Source organism: Lemur catta, chromosome 9, assembly GCF_020740605.2.
Source record: "Lemur catta isolate mLemCat1 chromosome 9, mLemCat1.pri, whole genome shotgun sequence".
NCBI lineage: Eukaryota > Metazoa > Chordata > Mammalia > Primates > Lemuridae > Lemur > Lemur catta.
In genome coordinates this window covers 24,441,766-24,458,315 of record NC_059136.1, presented here as the reverse complement: position 1 = coordinate 24,458,315, position 16,550 = coordinate 24,441,766, and the positions used below count along the sequence as shown (strand labels likewise).

General features: G+C 63.3%; 1 protein-coding gene across 1 annotated transcript in view; it reads left to right on the top strand.

Annotated features, from left to right (window-relative positions):
* Window positions 1-16,550, top strand: part of ADGRB1 (adhesion G protein-coupled receptor B1) — an 84,159-nt gene that overhangs the window by 49,462 nt on the left and 18,147 nt on the right. Inside the window, exons 18-22 of the mRNA XM_045561042.1 lie at window positions 4,373-4,514; window positions 11,060-11,163; window positions 13,104-13,206; window positions 14,210-14,360; window positions 14,886-14,955. Of these exons, the coding sequence (XP_045416998.1) occupies window positions 4,373-4,514; window positions 11,060-11,163; window positions 13,104-13,206; window positions 14,210-14,360; window positions 14,886-14,955 (570 nt within the window). The remainder of the gene's footprint in view (window positions 1-4,372; window positions 4,515-11,059; window positions 11,164-13,103; window positions 13,207-14,209; window positions 14,361-14,885; window positions 14,956-16,550) is intronic.

The following is a 16,550-nucleotide window of genomic DNA, read 5'->3' as shown; positions in this document are numbered from 1 at the left end:
GGTCACTAGTGGCTTACAGAGGGCTGGGCAGTGGCTGGGCCTGTCTGAGGGGCCCAGGTTCCCCTGGGTGCCCACTCCTCTCAGGCAGGGAGGGCCCCTGCTCTTCTGGTCCTGGGAGGTCTCACTGCCCCAGCTCCTTCTCTCACCCTGGGCCCAAGGAGCAGGGAGCAGGTGTAACTGACCCAGATTTCTTAGGCCTGGGCCCAGGAAGGGGGGGGCCTGGCTCTGTGACCCAGATATTCCAAGTTTCTGTAGCTTAGAAAAGAGGTGGCAAATGGTCTCCCACGTGTGGGAGCAGTCGCTGTATGCAAACGGAGGGAATGACCTGCCTGTGTTGCAGAGACGGGAACAGGTGTCCCCTGTAGCAGGAAGGATTTCAGTCAGACTTGGGGAAGAACTTCCAGATGTGAATTGGGATCTGGTATAAGAGTTTGCTTCCTAGAGGTTTTGTTAAAAGAAGGAGGGCCGAGGCTTTCTGACCTTCCCCAGGTCGACAGGTATCTAAGATCCAAGCAAGGGTCTTCAGGTCAGGGACCACCCCTCCATCTGTCTTGCTAAAGGCCAGTCCTTGGCTGATGTCCAGTGCAGCAAGGAAGGCTCAGGTAACTCCTGAGAAGCCTTCACTAACCGGGTTCTTCTCCTGGCTTGTGATGGCCGAGGGCAGGGCAGGCTCCCTGTCCAGTGTGACGCTGCCCTTCAGGCCCCTTTTAGACCTGTGACTCAGCCAAGGTTCAGAAGGCACAGGCCCTGGGAGGAGGGGGCAGCCCAACAGATAAAAACTGGAATCTAGGCCCTACTGCTGCCCTGCTGTGTGGCTTTGGACAATTACCACTTCTCTGAGCCTTGGTTTCTTTATCTACAAAGCTGACCTGAGAGTTATTGCAAAGATCTAATAATACAATGCCAGAAAGCCCTTAGCACAGAGTGGAAGCCATTATTACTGAGGGCAGGGAAGGGTTCCTGTCCCCAGGCTACATGTTGGGGGGCTGAGGATGCTTCCCTGATATACTGCCCAGGCCTGCTGAGGCCAGGAGGACACTGGAGGGGCAGAGGGGCCGGGGCTGGGGCACCTGCATTGCAGTCCTGCAGGGTCTGCATGAGTCCCCAAGCCACTGCCCCCGGGGCCAGCCACTTACAGAGTGGCCAGCGGCTGCCTGCCACCTGGGCCGCCAGCCTGACCAGCCAGGTCTCCAGACCAGGGACAGGGGCCTCCCCGGGCCCTGCACAGGCTGAGGCTGTATGGGCAGGCCCTGGCCTGACTCCTCAGCAGTGCGGGCTGCAGCCCCTCTCTCCCCCGACCCTGGGAGGCTGATAAGCTAATTAGTGCCCACGGCAGGAGCCCTGCGGGCTAGGCACTGGCTCCCATGCTGGCGTTCTCCCAGGCAGTGGCGGGCAGCTGTCAGCCTGGCGTCCTGTGGACTCGCCAGTGCGGCTGGGAAATTGCCAGGCTGTTGGCCCCAGCTGGCCCCAGCCAGCCAGGCTCTCTGCACCCCAGACCTCAGGGAACTGTCCCATCGGAGTCTTCTAGCAACCCTCAGGCAGGTGGGCATCTGGGTTCCAGGACCCCCCACGCAGACAGAGGGCTGAGGCCGTGCCCATGCCTGGTCTGTGAGAAGCAGAGCTGGGATTTGAACCCAGGACTGGCTGCCACAGAGCCCTGTCCTTCAGGGCAGCCATGGACAGGCCAGTCAGCAGCACAGACAGAAGCAGCCTGCAGGACTCGCCCTCCATGGAGTTCACGTGTTCTGGTGCCCTCCTGGTGTCTGGTCAGACATAGACTGCAGCCACACACCCATGCCAGGCATCAGGACAGGCCATCCCGAGGAGCTGGACTCAACCAGGCCCTTGTGACTCTGTGCCCCTGCTGGGTCTCTGGCTTCTGCCCCATGTGTTCCCCTGTGGCATGGGGACAGTGGCTCCTACCCCTGGAGGGTGCAGGGGATGGGGGAGATGGCAAGTGGGGCATGCCTGGTGCACATGAGCGAGATCTTGAAAAACCCTCTGGTCGGGGCACAGGATCTGGAGTGCCACTGGGAGCTCCAGGACTTTCCAGGCACCCCACGCTCCCTTTCCTGTTCCCTCCATACCCCTACGTCCTGCCTAGGTCAGCGTCCTATTCTGTGCTCAGCAGGAGAGGGAGAAGGGGTCTTAGCCCTGGGCTTTGACTTTTGTGCCGTGCTGTGTTGGGGACACAGGGCCTGCAGCAGGGAGGCCATGCAGGGCAGCCTGGGTCCCTGGCCTCCATCCCAGTGTCTGGGGACAGTGCTGTGGCTGCCCTTTGGGGCCTGTGGGGTTCACATGGGCCCAGGGAGAGGTGTCTCTGAAGGTGCAGGGCCCTTCATGGCTCCTGCCTGCGTCGGTGACTTCCCTTTACGGAGGCCCCTAGGGTGGGTCAGCATGGGGCCGCAGAGCCTTGGCCCCATGGGACAAGGACCTGGCTTCCTCACACCGCACTTGAAAGTGGAGGGGGCTTCCCAGGGCCAAGCAGCCCAGAGTGAGACCTGCAGGGCCTGAGGCCAGCTCCTGGGCCCTCCTCCCAGCTCTGACTGGCCTGCGATCCAGTCCGCAGATTTCCTTCTCTGTAAAACAGGACCAAGTCTCTCCCCGAGGGGGTGGGGGATACTACTAAAAGCAGATAGTCAGGGCATTCTCAGGGGTCTCCCAGCTTACCCAGAGCACATCCCTTCTCCCCTGGGCCTGAATCTCAGAAAGTTCTGCTGCTGCTTCCGTGGGCTGCTGCGAATGGAGGGAAACAAGGAAGGAGGTTGGGCAAGAATGCCCCAAATTCAGTCGAGACTGCTTTGGGCCATCCGACACCTGGAGCTGGAGATCCACGGGCACGTGCGCCGAGCACAGCCCTGTGCCACTCAGCACTGTGCCAGGTGTGCTGAGTGCCCACCCCCCATTTTAGAGATGAGGAAACTGAAGCAAGAGGTGGTGGAGGCAGCTCCCCAAGGTCATAGAGCTAGGATGCAGCCAAGGTGCACTTCAAAGCCAGGTGTCTGATCTGCAGCAGCACTCAGCTTGTGCGCTTGTGCGTGTGGTTCAGGGCCGTATGTGTGGGCGGCACTCCAGGCTTCTCTGGGGAGGGCAGGCTGGAGAGAGCACCAACCCACCGTGCAACCAGGCAGGTCTCTTTTGGCTCTGGGCCTCAGAGCCCCTGCTGGTGCAGTGGGGTGGGATGGTGGAGGGGGCTGAGCTGAGGGCTCTGCAAGGCACCATGCAGCTCCTCATTCCTGGGCTGGAAACGGTTGCAGCTGCAGCATGAAGGCTCTAAGGCAGACCATAGGCAGAGGTCGGAAGACCCGGGCTTTTCTCCTGAAATCCTGGGGTAGGAGCTAGGTCCCAGTTACTTAGAGAGGGCTGATGCCTCTTACAGCCTGGGTTTGGAAGGAGACCACTCTCAGCTGTGGCTCCTCCGACTGCAGTTTCAACTTCAAACTATTGGCTTATCTCTTCAGGAGGCCTGGAGCCCCTCTGCCACTAGGAGGGCCCAGGGAATGTGAACTCAGCCCCAGAGAGGCCCTCCCTGGGCACTTTCTGCAAGCTGAACCCCAGCAGGCAGGAGAGGGCAGGCTCAGCTGTGGGCCGGGTCTGTGAAGGATGGACACTCTGAAGTTTCTGGACAAGAGGTCTGCCTTGAAGGGTGGGGAGATTTGGCTCAGTAGCAGGAGGAGGAGGAGGAGCGGTTTGCAGAGCAGTTCAGTCCCTGGTGCACCAAGAACGTGACAAGTCCTGTGCTTAAATGCAAAAGGCGGCGGCAGTCGTGGGCTTATAGACAGCAGGGGCCTGGGTCGGGCGCAGGGAAGGCTGTGCCAGTCCCAGGAGATGAGCAGCAGGCCCTGGGGGATTGGGCCCTGGGGGACAGGGCTCCCGGGCAGCGGATGTGGGGGATGGTGCGGCCCCAAGGTCACCAGCTCCAGCCAGCGCCCGCGGCTGTGGGGCCGAGAGCTCAGAAGCGCCCCCGCCCCGCTCTGAGCCGCCCCGCGCCCGCGGCCACACCCGCTCTCACCCGCCAGCTCCACGAGCGCCCGCGGGGGGCCGGAGAGCCGGGGCGGTGGGGACGCGGGCGCCCGGGCCCCGGGCCAGCCGCTCCGCCCCCTCCCCGCGCCCCCGCCCCGCGCTCCCGCGGGCGGCTCCCGGCTCGGCTCAGGCTCCCGGCTCGCTCGCGGCGGCGGCGGGCGCGGAGCGCGGCATGGGCGCCGGGGCCCGGGGGCCTGGTGGCGGCGGGCGGGCGGGCGCGCGGCTGCGGGCGCAGGTGCGGGGGGCGGGGGAGCCGGGGCGCGGAGCCGCGCTGGGGGGCCCGGGCGCCCGCGTCCCCGCCGCCGCTGACGCTGCCGCCTGTCTCCTCTCGTGTCCCGCCCGCCCCCAGACCCTCCTCCTCCGCCCCCCCGCAGCTCGGGCCCTGGTCGTGGCGCGGCTGCCGCACGGTGCCCCTCGACGCCCTCCGGACGCGCTGCCTCTGTGACCGGCTCTCCACCTTCGCCATCTTAGCCCAGCTCAGCGCCGACGCGGTGAGACCCCGCTGCCGGGACGGCGGGAGGGGCGCCGGGCGGGGCGGGGGCGGCGGGAGGGCCCCGCGGGGCGGCCGGCGGGTGGGCAGCCGCCGGCCCCTTCCCTGCCCCAGAGGGGTCGCAGCGCCCAGCAGCCACCATGGCCTGGCCAGCCGGCAGTGTACCTCTGGCGAGGGTGGTGGGAACCTAGTGGGTGGCGGTGTGGACTTGGGGACTGGGAGGAGCCCGGACCCCTGGGAAGTGACTGATGGGTGGGCCCCATCTCAGCTCTCCTTGGAGGCCTGGGACCTTGGAGAAAGCTGGGTCCTCAGGGAGAGAGACAGGTTGGGTCCTGAGCCCTGGAGCTGGGGACAGCATCTCCTGGTAGAGGGACATACACTTGGTGGGTCCTGGCCTACCAGGAGCAAGGAGGCAGCAGGAGCTTCCACCTTCCTTGAGTTTTTCCCACCTACTCCAAGCAGAGCCTGGCCTGCGGAGGAGGTGGCTGTGTCCCGAAGCAGGGGTCCTGGCCCAGGTCCACAGCCCTCCCCAGACAGGCCTCATCTCTGGGCCTCCTTTTTGTTCCTGGGATTCTTGTGGGGGCTGCCGGTTTCTATGGCGACAGCCAGCCTTCAGGCTGGGGCCCTGGGTGCTGGGCCCTGCCCACTGGGGCTGGTGGGCTCTCTTGTCCTAGGACCAGCGGGGCTGCACCCCCTGGCCCCAGGCAGGCCAGGCCCCTGGGCCACTGAGACCCTCACCCTAGACCTCATGTGGAAGGGACTTGGGCAGCGGGTATGCAGGGCCCACTGGGGAGGGGGATGTGGCCTAGGTAGGGTGTTTGGGGGTGGCGTAGCTTGTCCCCCAAGTTCCACACAGAAGACGGCTCCAGGCCTTTCTGAGAACATTCCAGCCACCCCTCTTTGTTCTCTGGAAAGTGGGGAGGGCAGGTGACATTGTCAGCTGGAGTCTCCCACAGTGTCAGAGCCAGATGGGACCCTGCAGGCCATTGCCACTAAACTCCATTGACAGGCAGGGACACTGAAGCTGGGAGGAGGTCTTGCTCAAGGTCTTGGTGCACATCTTGGCTGGCCCTAACTCTACTACTCCCCCTTAGGCTGTCCCCTCAGACGAGACTGTGGATGTCGCTGTCCCTGCGGCAGCAGCCACAGCCATCCTGGAGGCTCCCTGTAGGAGGTGGCTTTCTGTGTAGATGGTCATCGATGTTAAAGCAGCAGACTCTCACTGCACGGCCTTCCTGGGGCCCAGCCTCGGGCTCTGGGTAGCTGCTCTTCCTTAGGGTGTGGGAGGAGCACCTAGGGCAGGAGAGGACTGAGTGGGTTGTGTGCCTCCTCCTCGTCTTCTCCCAGCCCGTGGGAGGTCATTGTGGGAACCTGGAAACACAGCGTTGTATCTTACACGCTGTGACCCTGGCCTGGCGTGAAGTCCTTCTGAGCCTCAGTTTCCTCCCCTGTAAAATGGAGGGGACCCTGTACTACCCACGGTTGGCCGTGAGGAGTGATGACCAGGTGACATGGGGAGAACTCCTGGAATGGAGCAGTCCTCGGTCACCAGGGCTGCGCTCTGGAGTGGCCTGGCTTGGACAGCATGTTCAGAGAGGGGCTGTTGAGTGGCTGGTGCTGGGGAAACTCCAAGAGGCCTTTCCAGGAAGGCTGACCTGCGCCCAGCATCACGTGGGGCAGGGAGGCAGACAGGCAGAGTCCCGGCTTTGCCAGGGGCTTCTGGCATCGGCCCAACCCACCCACATCAGTTCACAAAGGCGGATGCTGTGGGGTGCTGTCCCAGATGTGGCACCGGGGCTGGGGCACAGTAGCTGGCAGCCTGGCCTCACCGAGCCTCAGTGTCCTCACCTGTGGGATGGGCGAGTGGCCGGCTTTGCCTGGTTCTGTGGCTCCCTCAAGGGCAGACTGTGTCTGGCCCGGTTTGGGCTCCAGCTGCTGGCCTGGGAGTGAGCTCACTGAGCTTGGGAAGGAGGCAGGGTGGGCACGGCCTCCTGCAGGGGCTGCATCAGAGCTCCCCAGGGTCTGCCTCTCCTTTCCAACACCACCTGCCTGTCCCCGGCAGCCCTGGCCCTGCTGAGGGCTGACCCCCTAGACACTGAGCACAGAGGGACCAAGTGGAGGGGAGACTGCCATTGTGGTGCAGTCCATCACTGACTTGTTCCTCATCTCCTCTGTGGACCCTCTGAGTGCCTGGGGCCCACCCTCACCGGGCACAGGGTCTGATGCTGGGGTAGAGGTGTGCACAGACAGGCCTGGAGCCTGGGCTCTAGGGAGCTCAGCAAGAGCCTCCTTCCCACCTGGGCATGGTTTGGGGAGCAGTGCACTGGGAGGAGGTTTGGCGTGGGGCCCTGAGGAGTGTGTAGGAGTTCACCAGCTGAGCTCTGTGGGGAGGATTACAGCCATCCCAGGGGGGTTGAGAAAGGCAGGACGCTGCCCTGGCACAGGAGTGGGAGATGAGCATTGGGCTCAGTGGGCAGGGGAGGCAGGGACATAGGCACCATCAGCAAGGCCTGGGGCCAGTGGGGGGACTTGAGTGTCCTCCGGAGGGCAGAGGGGAGAGAGGATGGCAGTGGGTCTGGGTGCCAGAGGGATACCAGCAGGAGTGAGGGTATAACAGTGCAGCCAGCAGGTAGGGAGCTGAGCTGGGCTGGCGTGGACCTGGCTGGGCTTGGCTGGCACCTTGGCCATGGGCACTGGGGTCTGAGTGGGCAGAGGCTGTGCGCATCCCAGGGACAGAGTGGCCTCAAGAGACTGCTGTCCGAACAAAGGCAGGAGGCGGTGGTAGGGATGGGGTGCAGAGGGCACACCCAAGCGGCAGGGCTGTGGAGCGAGGGGCATAAGACAGTCCCCCCCCAGAGCTGGGCTTGGAGCCAGAGTGTCGGTGCAGATGCTGGCTGTGCCACTATGGGCTGCGGCTGCCGGAAGGCTGAGTAACCACTCTGAGTCACACCTGTGAGAGGGACGGTGCCACCTGTCCCAGAGTGTAGTGGGGATTGAACTAGTCAAGGTATTTATGGCACTTGCACAGCGGCATGTAGTAAACAGTCTGCAGGGGGCAGTTGTTGTGGGCATTACTCCTGTCATGTGCCTCAGACTGTGTTAGTGGGTTGTGACCAGGGTCACAGTTCGTTGGAAATCAGGGTCAGGGCTCAGCATGTCCCTGGGGTCAGGGTTCAGTGTATGACCAGCATCAGGGCTCAGGGTGTGACCGAGATCAAGGCTCAGCGTGTGACTTGGGTCAGGGGTTAGTGTGTAATTGGATTCAGGTGTCGGGTGTGACCTGGGTCAGGGTTCGTTGTATGGCAGGGTTCAGGGCTTAGTCTAGACTGGAGTCAGGAACTCACGGATGTTTGGGGGCCATAGATGGTGTTGGAGCAGTGACAGGACGAGGGTGGCAGGCACTGTAGGATGGGAATCAGTCTTTGGGGGCACAAGGTGCATATCGGGCTGAGGAGAAGACTGGCAGTTGGGACTTCATGTGGTGGAAACAGCAATAACCATGTAAACAACCAGGAAAAGCATGGGGGGCGCCAGCGCCCTGAGGGGGCCAAGAGCAGGTGCTGGCAGAGAGCTGGTTCAGACTGAGATTGAGGGGCCTCTGTGGGTGGTGATGTCCACGGTGGGAGGGGGGCCGGCCCTGTGAAGGTCAGGGAAGAGCACGGCAGAGGGATCGGCATGTGCAAGGGCCCTGGGGTGGCCCTGAGCCTGGCGCGGGAGCTGGTCTCCACAGGAGGCTGGCCTGGCTCTGCCTCCTCTCTGTGTGAGCTGGGGCCAGTCTCTTGCCCTCCAGAGGAGCCCTGGAGTTCTCTGACACCCCTGCCTGCCCAGGCTGTCCCCTGTGCCCTCCCCGCGTCATCCGGAACCTGCTGAGCTGGGGCTGTCAGGGGTGACTGATGAGCCAGGCGGGAGGAGGAGGAGCAGGCAGGCAGGTGGGAGGGCCGGCGGGTTCTGGCTGCCAGGCCTAATGAGGGCAGACGGAAGCAGATGGCCACGGAGATCTGGGCTGGAGCCAGCCACGGAGCAGGCGCGAGCCACTTACTCAGCCGCCCGTGACCTTCGTGGATGGCCAGCCGTGGGCCAGCCCAGTGTCTTGGAAACATTTGCTGGGGTCACCCTGCCCCCTACCTGTCCCTATCCAACTGGCATCCTCCTAGCCCTGGGCCTCAGGTTCTGCATTGGTAAAGTCTCTGGTTGATGGACCTCTGGTCCCAGGGGCCACTGTTTTGAGGCCTGAGCTCCAGGCTATGACATGCAGAAAAAGGTGCCTGAGCAGATTTCCCCATGGGGGACAGCTGAGGTAGGCAAGGCCACCTGGCTCGCAGTCCGGGTCTCCTACAGAGCCAAGAGGCCTGGGGTAATCAGGGGCCTGCCTGGAGGTGGTGGCTTTCGAGAGCCTGGTGGGGCGGCAGTGCTTCTGCACACAGAGGAGTCTGGCCTTGTTCCAGGGAGGCACAGCTGGAGCAAAGGGCCCAGTGTGTGGGAGGAGCCAGCCTGGCACCAGGGCCCGGGAGGCGAGGGCCGGGTGTGGGGGTATCCCGTGCATGTCTGTGCACATCGGGCGTGCGGCCTGCATCACCCCAAGGAGGAGCCCAGAGGCTGCCTCAGACCTCACCTTGGCCTGTGGGGAGAGGGGCAGGGGGCAGAGCACCCAAAAACTGGGGGCGGGAGGTCCAAGCTGGAGGCAGGGGAATGGCCGGTGGGAGAGGCCTTCAACCAGCGGGGGCTTCGGAGCCCCCACCTGGAGCTCCACAGGCACGCTCTGGTTTTGGTCAGGTGGCCACCCCCGAGGCCTGGCACATGAGCAGTCAGCAGGCGGCTGGGCCTTGTGGGGGAGGAGCCAGGGGTGCTGAGAGCCTGGGGGACGCAAGGTGCACCGACGAAGGTGGAGGGACTACGGGCAGACCCCAAGTGTTGGGGGAGGCAGCAGCGAGGGCTGCCCACAGAACTGGGCGGGACGGGTGGGACTCACAGACATGGAGGGCACTCAGCCGCAGGGACAGGCAGTCATCCCCCGAGTGGGACTGGGCTGGCAAGGTAACACCAGAGGGGCCTGGGAGACAGGGCAGGCCGCCTGGAGGAGGTGGTGTTTCCGGCTCTGGAAGGGCAGTGCAGAATGGGTGGGTGGAGGGCAGGGGCAGCATGGCTGAGGGAGAGGGTGGGCCCTACTGGGTGGGCTGGGGCAGGCCCTGGGGCTCAGGGGTTTGGGGCCCCAAGGAGGGAAAGGTTGCCAGGCTTTAAGAGCTCATGGGGTGGGAGAGCGTCACCTCCACAGCATGCCAGGGTCAGCGGGGTCTGAGAGCTGCTCTGTAGGCAGCAGACCCGGGGTGGGGTGGGAGAGCCCCTAGGAAACCCTGCTCCCCCAGGCCCTGTCTTCCCGCTGGTCTCACCTCCTCACTGCAAAGCTGCAGGGCCGCAGGCCAGGAGAGAGTTGCAGAGCTGTTTCTCTTTAATCCCTCGAGCTGTCTCTGAGCTCTGCACTTGGCCAGGCCTTCCTTCTGTCCGCCCACTGGCCGGTGTGCCCTAGGCCTGGGGACGCAGCGAGGCTCACGACTCGGACCACGGGCGGGGCAGGCACGCAGGTGGACGTGTCCATGCAGAAGGTGGGCCAGCCTGGCGTGCTCAGGCTGCGCTGGGCTTGTGGGAGGGAGCAGTGGAATCTGTGCCGGCCCAGGGCCCTCTGAGGAGGGGAAGAGCTGGGATGGGAGTGGCCAGAGGCACAGCCACGGGAAGATGGGGACATGTATTCCAGGTGGGGAACTGCTGGTGCAGAGCGCTGAGGTGGGGCCCGGGTGGTCTTGTCAGGTGAGTTGGAGCTGGCAGGTGGGCAGGGCCAGCCCGGGGCCTTTGTAGAGCCAGGTGGGACATGCGGGCAAAGCCCAGGGCAGGGAGTCATGGAGGGTCTGAGCAGGGGAGAGAGGTGGCTCTGGTGGCATTTCATAAAACGCTCTGGGGATCTGGAGAGGCAGGCTCGGAGGCTGGGCCCCCAGGGCTGTGGGGGGCAGTGAGATGCGCAGCCCCTGCCCCAGCAGAGGCATGGGAGGGGCGAGGTAGGACTTTGGTACAGGGGTGTTGGGGTGACATGTGGGGCTGTGGGGGGCAGGTGGGAGTGGAGTCTCAGGCACAGGTGGATGCACAGCAGAGGCTGTGGACTCTGGGGGGCTGTCTCAGGTTGCGGGGGACGTTCCTGAGGCAGGGCTGGGCCTGGCGCCTCTCTGACCCACTGAGATGTGGGGGGTTGTTCTTTAAATGGGGAGTCCTTGCTGTGATGGAGACAAAGGGCTGGTCGTTGGGCACATGACTGTGATTGCACCAGTGTAGGGTGAGGGCCCTGCCCTCGGCAAAGGACAAGAGCTCCCAGAACAGAAGGGAACAGCCCAGAAAAGAAGTTCCGTGGGGGGGCCTTGGTGTGTTCTGGAATCATCCTCTGTAGGAGGCTGGGGCTGGCCGAGGGGCGGGGCGGCAGAGAGGAGGTTCCACCCCAGAGAGGAGCCCTGGGTCTCCCAGGCCACCGCACCTCACTCCCTGCTGTCTCCCCGGAACCTGCAGAACATGGAGAAGGCAACCCTGCCATCCGTGACGCTCATCGTGGGCTGCGGCGTGTCCTCACTCACCCTGCTCATGCTGGTCATCATCTACGTGTCTGTGTGGAGGTGGGTGCCACCCGGGGAGCCCTCAGGCCCAAGCTCCGTTCCCTCCCTCCCTTCTTGTCTTCCCAGCCACTGCCACCAGTAAGGCGGCACCCCGCCTCCACCTCTGCCACTGACACTAGCCCCACAGTGACCACTTCCATCGTCCCCCACCCTGGTCCAGGGTCCTGACAGCTGCTGCCACCACTCGAGCTGTGCCCACACTGTGCGACACAGAAGCAGGATCCCAGTTTGTACTGTCCCCTGAGCACATTCCCTGGCAGATGCCAGCCCTGAGCAGCGCACCCCCTGCCGGGCACACGCCCATGCCGCCTGACTTTCCTGTCTGTCCGTCCTCACGCCTGCACCTTCCCTGTCTGTCCTCATGCCTGCACCCGCGAGGCCACAGCCTTCCTTAGGGCCCAGGACCAGGCCGCACGGTCGAGGGCCCTTGCTGGCTCCCCAGTTCCAGTAGCTCCTCCCAGGGGTGCAGGGACTCAGCCCCGTTCCCACTGCAGGTGCTGTCTGTCCTGAGTGCCAGCCTGTGGGTTTTCGGGGTTCCACTGGAGCCCGGGGAGGTGTGGATAGACGTGCAGTGAGAACTCATATTTGACCCAGTAACAAGCCTGGGTGTACAGGCTCCCGTGTGAGCACCCAGGCCCAGGCGTGAGTGTGACTGCAGGCCTGTGCCAGCCGGGCAGGTCCTGTCCCCTCTCCTGCTTCCAGCCCTGTTGAGTAGAAGTTTGGAACAGGGAGTGTGACCTCAAGGTCACTGCCTGGGCAAGACCTAGTTGGGACTCTGTGTGTCCAGAGGATGTGTGGCTGCTGCGCTTGGCTGCTCTGGCTCCTCGGGCAGTGCCGATGTCAGCCGATAATCGGAACTGACGCCTGGCTGCTGTCCAAGTTCGGGCAACAAGAGGTCGATGTGACCAGCTGGGGAGGGGTGGCCTGAACTTTCCTGGTGACCCATAGTGGCTAACAGCAGGTGTCCTCAACTGTCCTCCCTGAGGACAGAGCATCCAGTGCTCCCCCACTGGGCTGCGCAGGGGAACGTGGCTGTCTCCTCTCCCTGGGCCAGCCCATCCCCCTAGGGCCTCAGTTTCCCCAAACTTCTGGGGATTAGGGCTGTGGGGGTGAGGGGCTCCGAACTCTAGTTCTGATGTGCGGAGGTTTTATGCCTACGGTTTTCAAAGTGTCTGCTTTGCTGAGCCCTACTGGCCATCACTCCACCCCAGTGAGCTGCAGGCAGGGATAGTTCTGATGGTCCCATGAGGACATGGGAACCCAGAGAGAGGACATGACCTGTCCAAAGTTATGCAGCACATCAGGGCCATGTAATAGTTCCTGAAGCTCAGCCCTGTACCCTCTGTGCTCTACCTGGGTGCAGCTCACTCCCCAAGGGTTAGGGGTGGTTGTGGTGATGGTGGTGGTTGTGGTGATGGGGGTAGTGGTAGTGATGGTTGTGATTTGCTGGTGGTGGTGGTGATGGTGGTGGTGATGGTGATGGTGGTAGTAATGGTAGTGGTAGTGGTGATGGTGGTAGTGATGATAATGGTGGTGGTAATGTAGTGATGGTGGGGATGGTGGTGGCGGTGGTGATGGTGGTGGTGGTGGTGATGGTGGTGGAGGTGATGGTAATGGTGGTAGTGGTGGTGGTAGTGATGGTGGTGGTGCTGGTGTTGATGGTGATGGTCGTGGTGATGGTAATCGTGGTGATGGTGGTGGTGGTGGTGTTGATGGTAATGGTGGTGGTGATGGTGGTGGTGGTGGTGATGGTGGTGGTGGTGGTAGTGATGGTGATGGTGCTGGTGTTGATGATAATGGTGGTGATGATGGTGGGGGCGGTGGTGGTGACTGTAGGGAGGAAATGGGGCCATGGTCTTGGTGTGGGCCACAGGATCGCAGTCCTTGTGAAGATGAGGCCCTGTTAGGTACTGATCTTGGCCCCCTGCCCTCTCCCTCAGGTACATCCGCTCAGAGCGGTCTGTCATCCTCATCAACTTCTGCCTGTCCATCATCTCCTCCAACGCCCTCATCCTCATTGGGCAGACCCAGACCCGCAACAAGGTAGGCGGCTTCCTCCCTGCCACGCACATGCCAGTGTCCTCGGGTGGAGTGAGGGTGGGCCCAGCAGGGGCCTGGACCATGGGATCCCTGGGAGCTCAGGCAGGCAGGGGTGGGAGCAGGAAGAGCTGCCTGAGTCACGTGGAGTCACTCGCTCTCCCAGAGGGAGCTGGTCAGCTGGCCAGGAAGGGCAGTTTGTGTCCCAAAGTCTCAGCTGGACTGGCCCTTTGAGATCAGTTCAGGTCCCTACCCAGCTACTGGGGTGGAATCAGCCTGTGCCCTTTCAGCCTCAGTTTGAGTGTCAGGGCTGGGGGAGTGTCACCAGGGCTGACAAGCTCTGACTTAAATCCTTTCTCCCCACTCCTGCCACCACCCTGGCCAGCCCCAAGCCTGGCAGCTCATGGTGGGGCCCTTCAGCCTACCCTCCCCAGGTACGCCCACCCCCGGTCCCCACCCTGTGGCCTCCACAGCCTTTCCAGCTAAACACAGCAGGCCCAGCATTCAGGTGGGGACCTCTGCTTCCTCAAGGGGCCACTCTAACGATGCAGGAGACAAAATACAGCAAGAGGGATTGCAGCGAGACAGAGGGAAGGCCTGGCCTCCCAGACCCTGCTGAGTGCTGTGGCAGATGCTCATGGCCACCATGAGCTTGTCTGGGCCTTGCTGTGTGTTCTTGTGGTGTGACATGCCCTCTCTGGGCCTTGGGGTCCCCACATCTTGAATGAATGGTCTTAGCTGGGGCTTTAGAGTGATGTGTCTGTGAGTGAGGGCTGAGGAAGGCAGTGAGGGTCGGTGTCTGTCCCTGGCAGTTTGTGGATGGGGTCACGCAAGCACCCAGGCAGGGGGCTTAGATGTTCAGCAGCCCCTCAGGGTAGGTTTTTTCCTGCCTGGGCATCTGGCTGGTCCCCTCGAGGGTGCCGGGCGCTGCGGCTCCCTCAGGGTGGAAGGGCAGGCGTGGGGCCACGGAGCGCCTGCCCAGTGTCCTCTCGCCCACCTGCCCGCCCAGGTGGTGTGCACCCTGGTGGCCGCCTTCCTGCACTTCTTCTTCCTGTCCTCCTTCTGCTGGGTGCTCACCGAGGCCTGGCAGTCCTACATGGCCGTGACGGGCCGCCTCCGGAAACGCCTCATCCGCAAGCGCTTCCTCTGCCTGGGCTGGGGTGAGCGGTGGGCGGACGGGGGCCTCCCTCTGGAGCCTCCAGGCCGTCCTTCCCCTGGCCCTGCTGCTCGTTCCTGCCCCTTGCAGCCCCCCTCGTGCCCCTGGCCACCCCGGCCCTCCGTTGCTACCTGGGTGGGGTCCTCCCTCTGGGCCCTCTGCAGGGTCACCGGGTACAACACAGGGCGCCCCGTCCAATTTGACTATCAGGTAACAAATAATTTCTTTGTATAAAAGTGTCCTGTGCATTATTTGGGACCTACTTATACTAAGAAATGATTCCTTGTTTATCTGAAGTTCAAACGTGGTGGCATCCCTTGTGTTCCCTGCTCGTCTGGCGGCCCCGCGCCTAGCTCTGCGGTCCTCAGTCTGTCCACTTCCTGTCCTCTCGCACTCAGCCTCACCCTCTGTTCGGGGGCTTTAGCGGCACCTCCCTGGCCCCCTGCCCTCCACAGGCAGGGCTGGGCAGAGGTGGGGGGTGTTGGGGCTTGGGTGGGGCCCAACACCCTTTCTTCTGGTCCTTCTCCAGGGCTCCCTGCGCTGGTCGTGGCCATTTCCGTGGGATTCACCAAGGCCAAAGGGTACAGCACCATGAACTAGTGAGTCGGGACAGTGGGGTGTGGTGGGTGCCCACATGGCCTCCCAGAGCTTTCCGCCACCTGGGGGGTGAGGGCTGGCCAGGCACCAGCTCCCAGAGGCTCGAGAGGGTGGGGCCCTGGGGGCTGGAGGCTGAGCTCTTCCTTCCGGCCAGCCAGCTCCTCCCTGGCAGCGCGGTGGGCAGTGGGATTGAGAGCAGTGGGGCTGGGGCCGTCAGAGCCTCCCACCTCCTAGTTAGGTGGCCTTGGGCAGGCCCCTTACCCATATGAGCCTCAGTTGCCCCGTCTGCTCAGTGGGGAGCCCGCCCGTGCACAGTGCTGGTGAGGGGGAGGCCTGCATGAGGGTGAGAGCTGCAGGCACAGTGGGTGCCGCCCCACAGCGGGCCCGTTTCCCAGATGGAGTCACTGAGGCCAGGCCCTGGGGGCCTTACATGCCAAGCCAGGAGGCTCAGGGTCATCCTAGAGGCAGTGTGGGTTCCAGAGGTGGGGAGAGAGGATCTGGGGTGCAGGATGGGACAGGAGGACCCAGTGAGGGCAGCAGGAAACTGAAGCCAGGAGGGGCTGCGGCTGTGGGGAGGGAACGGTGGGGAGTGAGAGTCAGGAGGAGGTGACTGTGCCGGCTGAGTGAGGCCGCGGGGGGACAGCATGCAGCAGGGCCCTGGAGTGCCTCTCCGGGAAGTGCTGGGGATTGGGCAGGGATGAGGACCCAGGGGGTGGGCACCAGGAGGGGAATCTGAGCACCGTCCCCAGAGATGAGAGGAGGGGACATCCCACCTGCTGGAGGAAGGGGTTAATCAGGAAGGGACGGGGACATTGAAGCGAGAAGAGGAGTTTGTTTGACAGACAACATAGGGCAGACTGCTCAGGGCAGAGGGAAAGCTAAGTTGCCCTCACTGGGTTTGGGGTCCCTGTGGGCACCGTGGGCGGGGTCCAGAGAAGTGAGGAGCGTGGGGCTGATGCCTGGGTGTGGGGAGGGGCCAGCCCAGATGTGTGAGCACAGGGCCAGCTGCTGAGACCACAGGCCCGAGGTGAGTGGGCTGGGGAGGCAGCGCAACAGCGACATCATGTCAGGAAGGAGGGTGTGCCCAGGGCCCCAGGAAGAAGCCTGGGGAAGGAGGGAGTGTCCAGCCACCTTTGTCTTGCCAGCCCGGTCCTCCTGCTGTGTGGCTCTAAGTAGGTGCATACTCTGCTCTGGGCGTGTCCCCATCTGTAAGATGGGATGACGATGGCTGCCTGGGGGCTCCCTAGGGTTCTAAAGCTAAAGAATGTGTGTGAACTGCCCTGCACACAGGAGGTGCTTAATAAGTGTTGGCTTTTTTCACTGCTTCCCAGCTGATCTCCTTCCCTCCTGAGAAGCTGGCGGTGTCCTCTCTGTGTGGGGGTGGCACTGACAGCCTGTCTCCCCCCAGCTGCTGGCAGTGCCCTCTCTGGGGGTGGCAGTGTCCTCTCTGTGTGGGGGTGGCACTGACAGCCTGTCTCCCCCCAGCTGCTGGCAGTGCCCTCTCTGGGGGTGGCAGTGTCCTCTCTGTGTGGGGGTGGCACTGACAACCTGTCCCCCCTGCTGCTGGCAGTGTCCTCTCTGTGTGGGGGTGGCACTG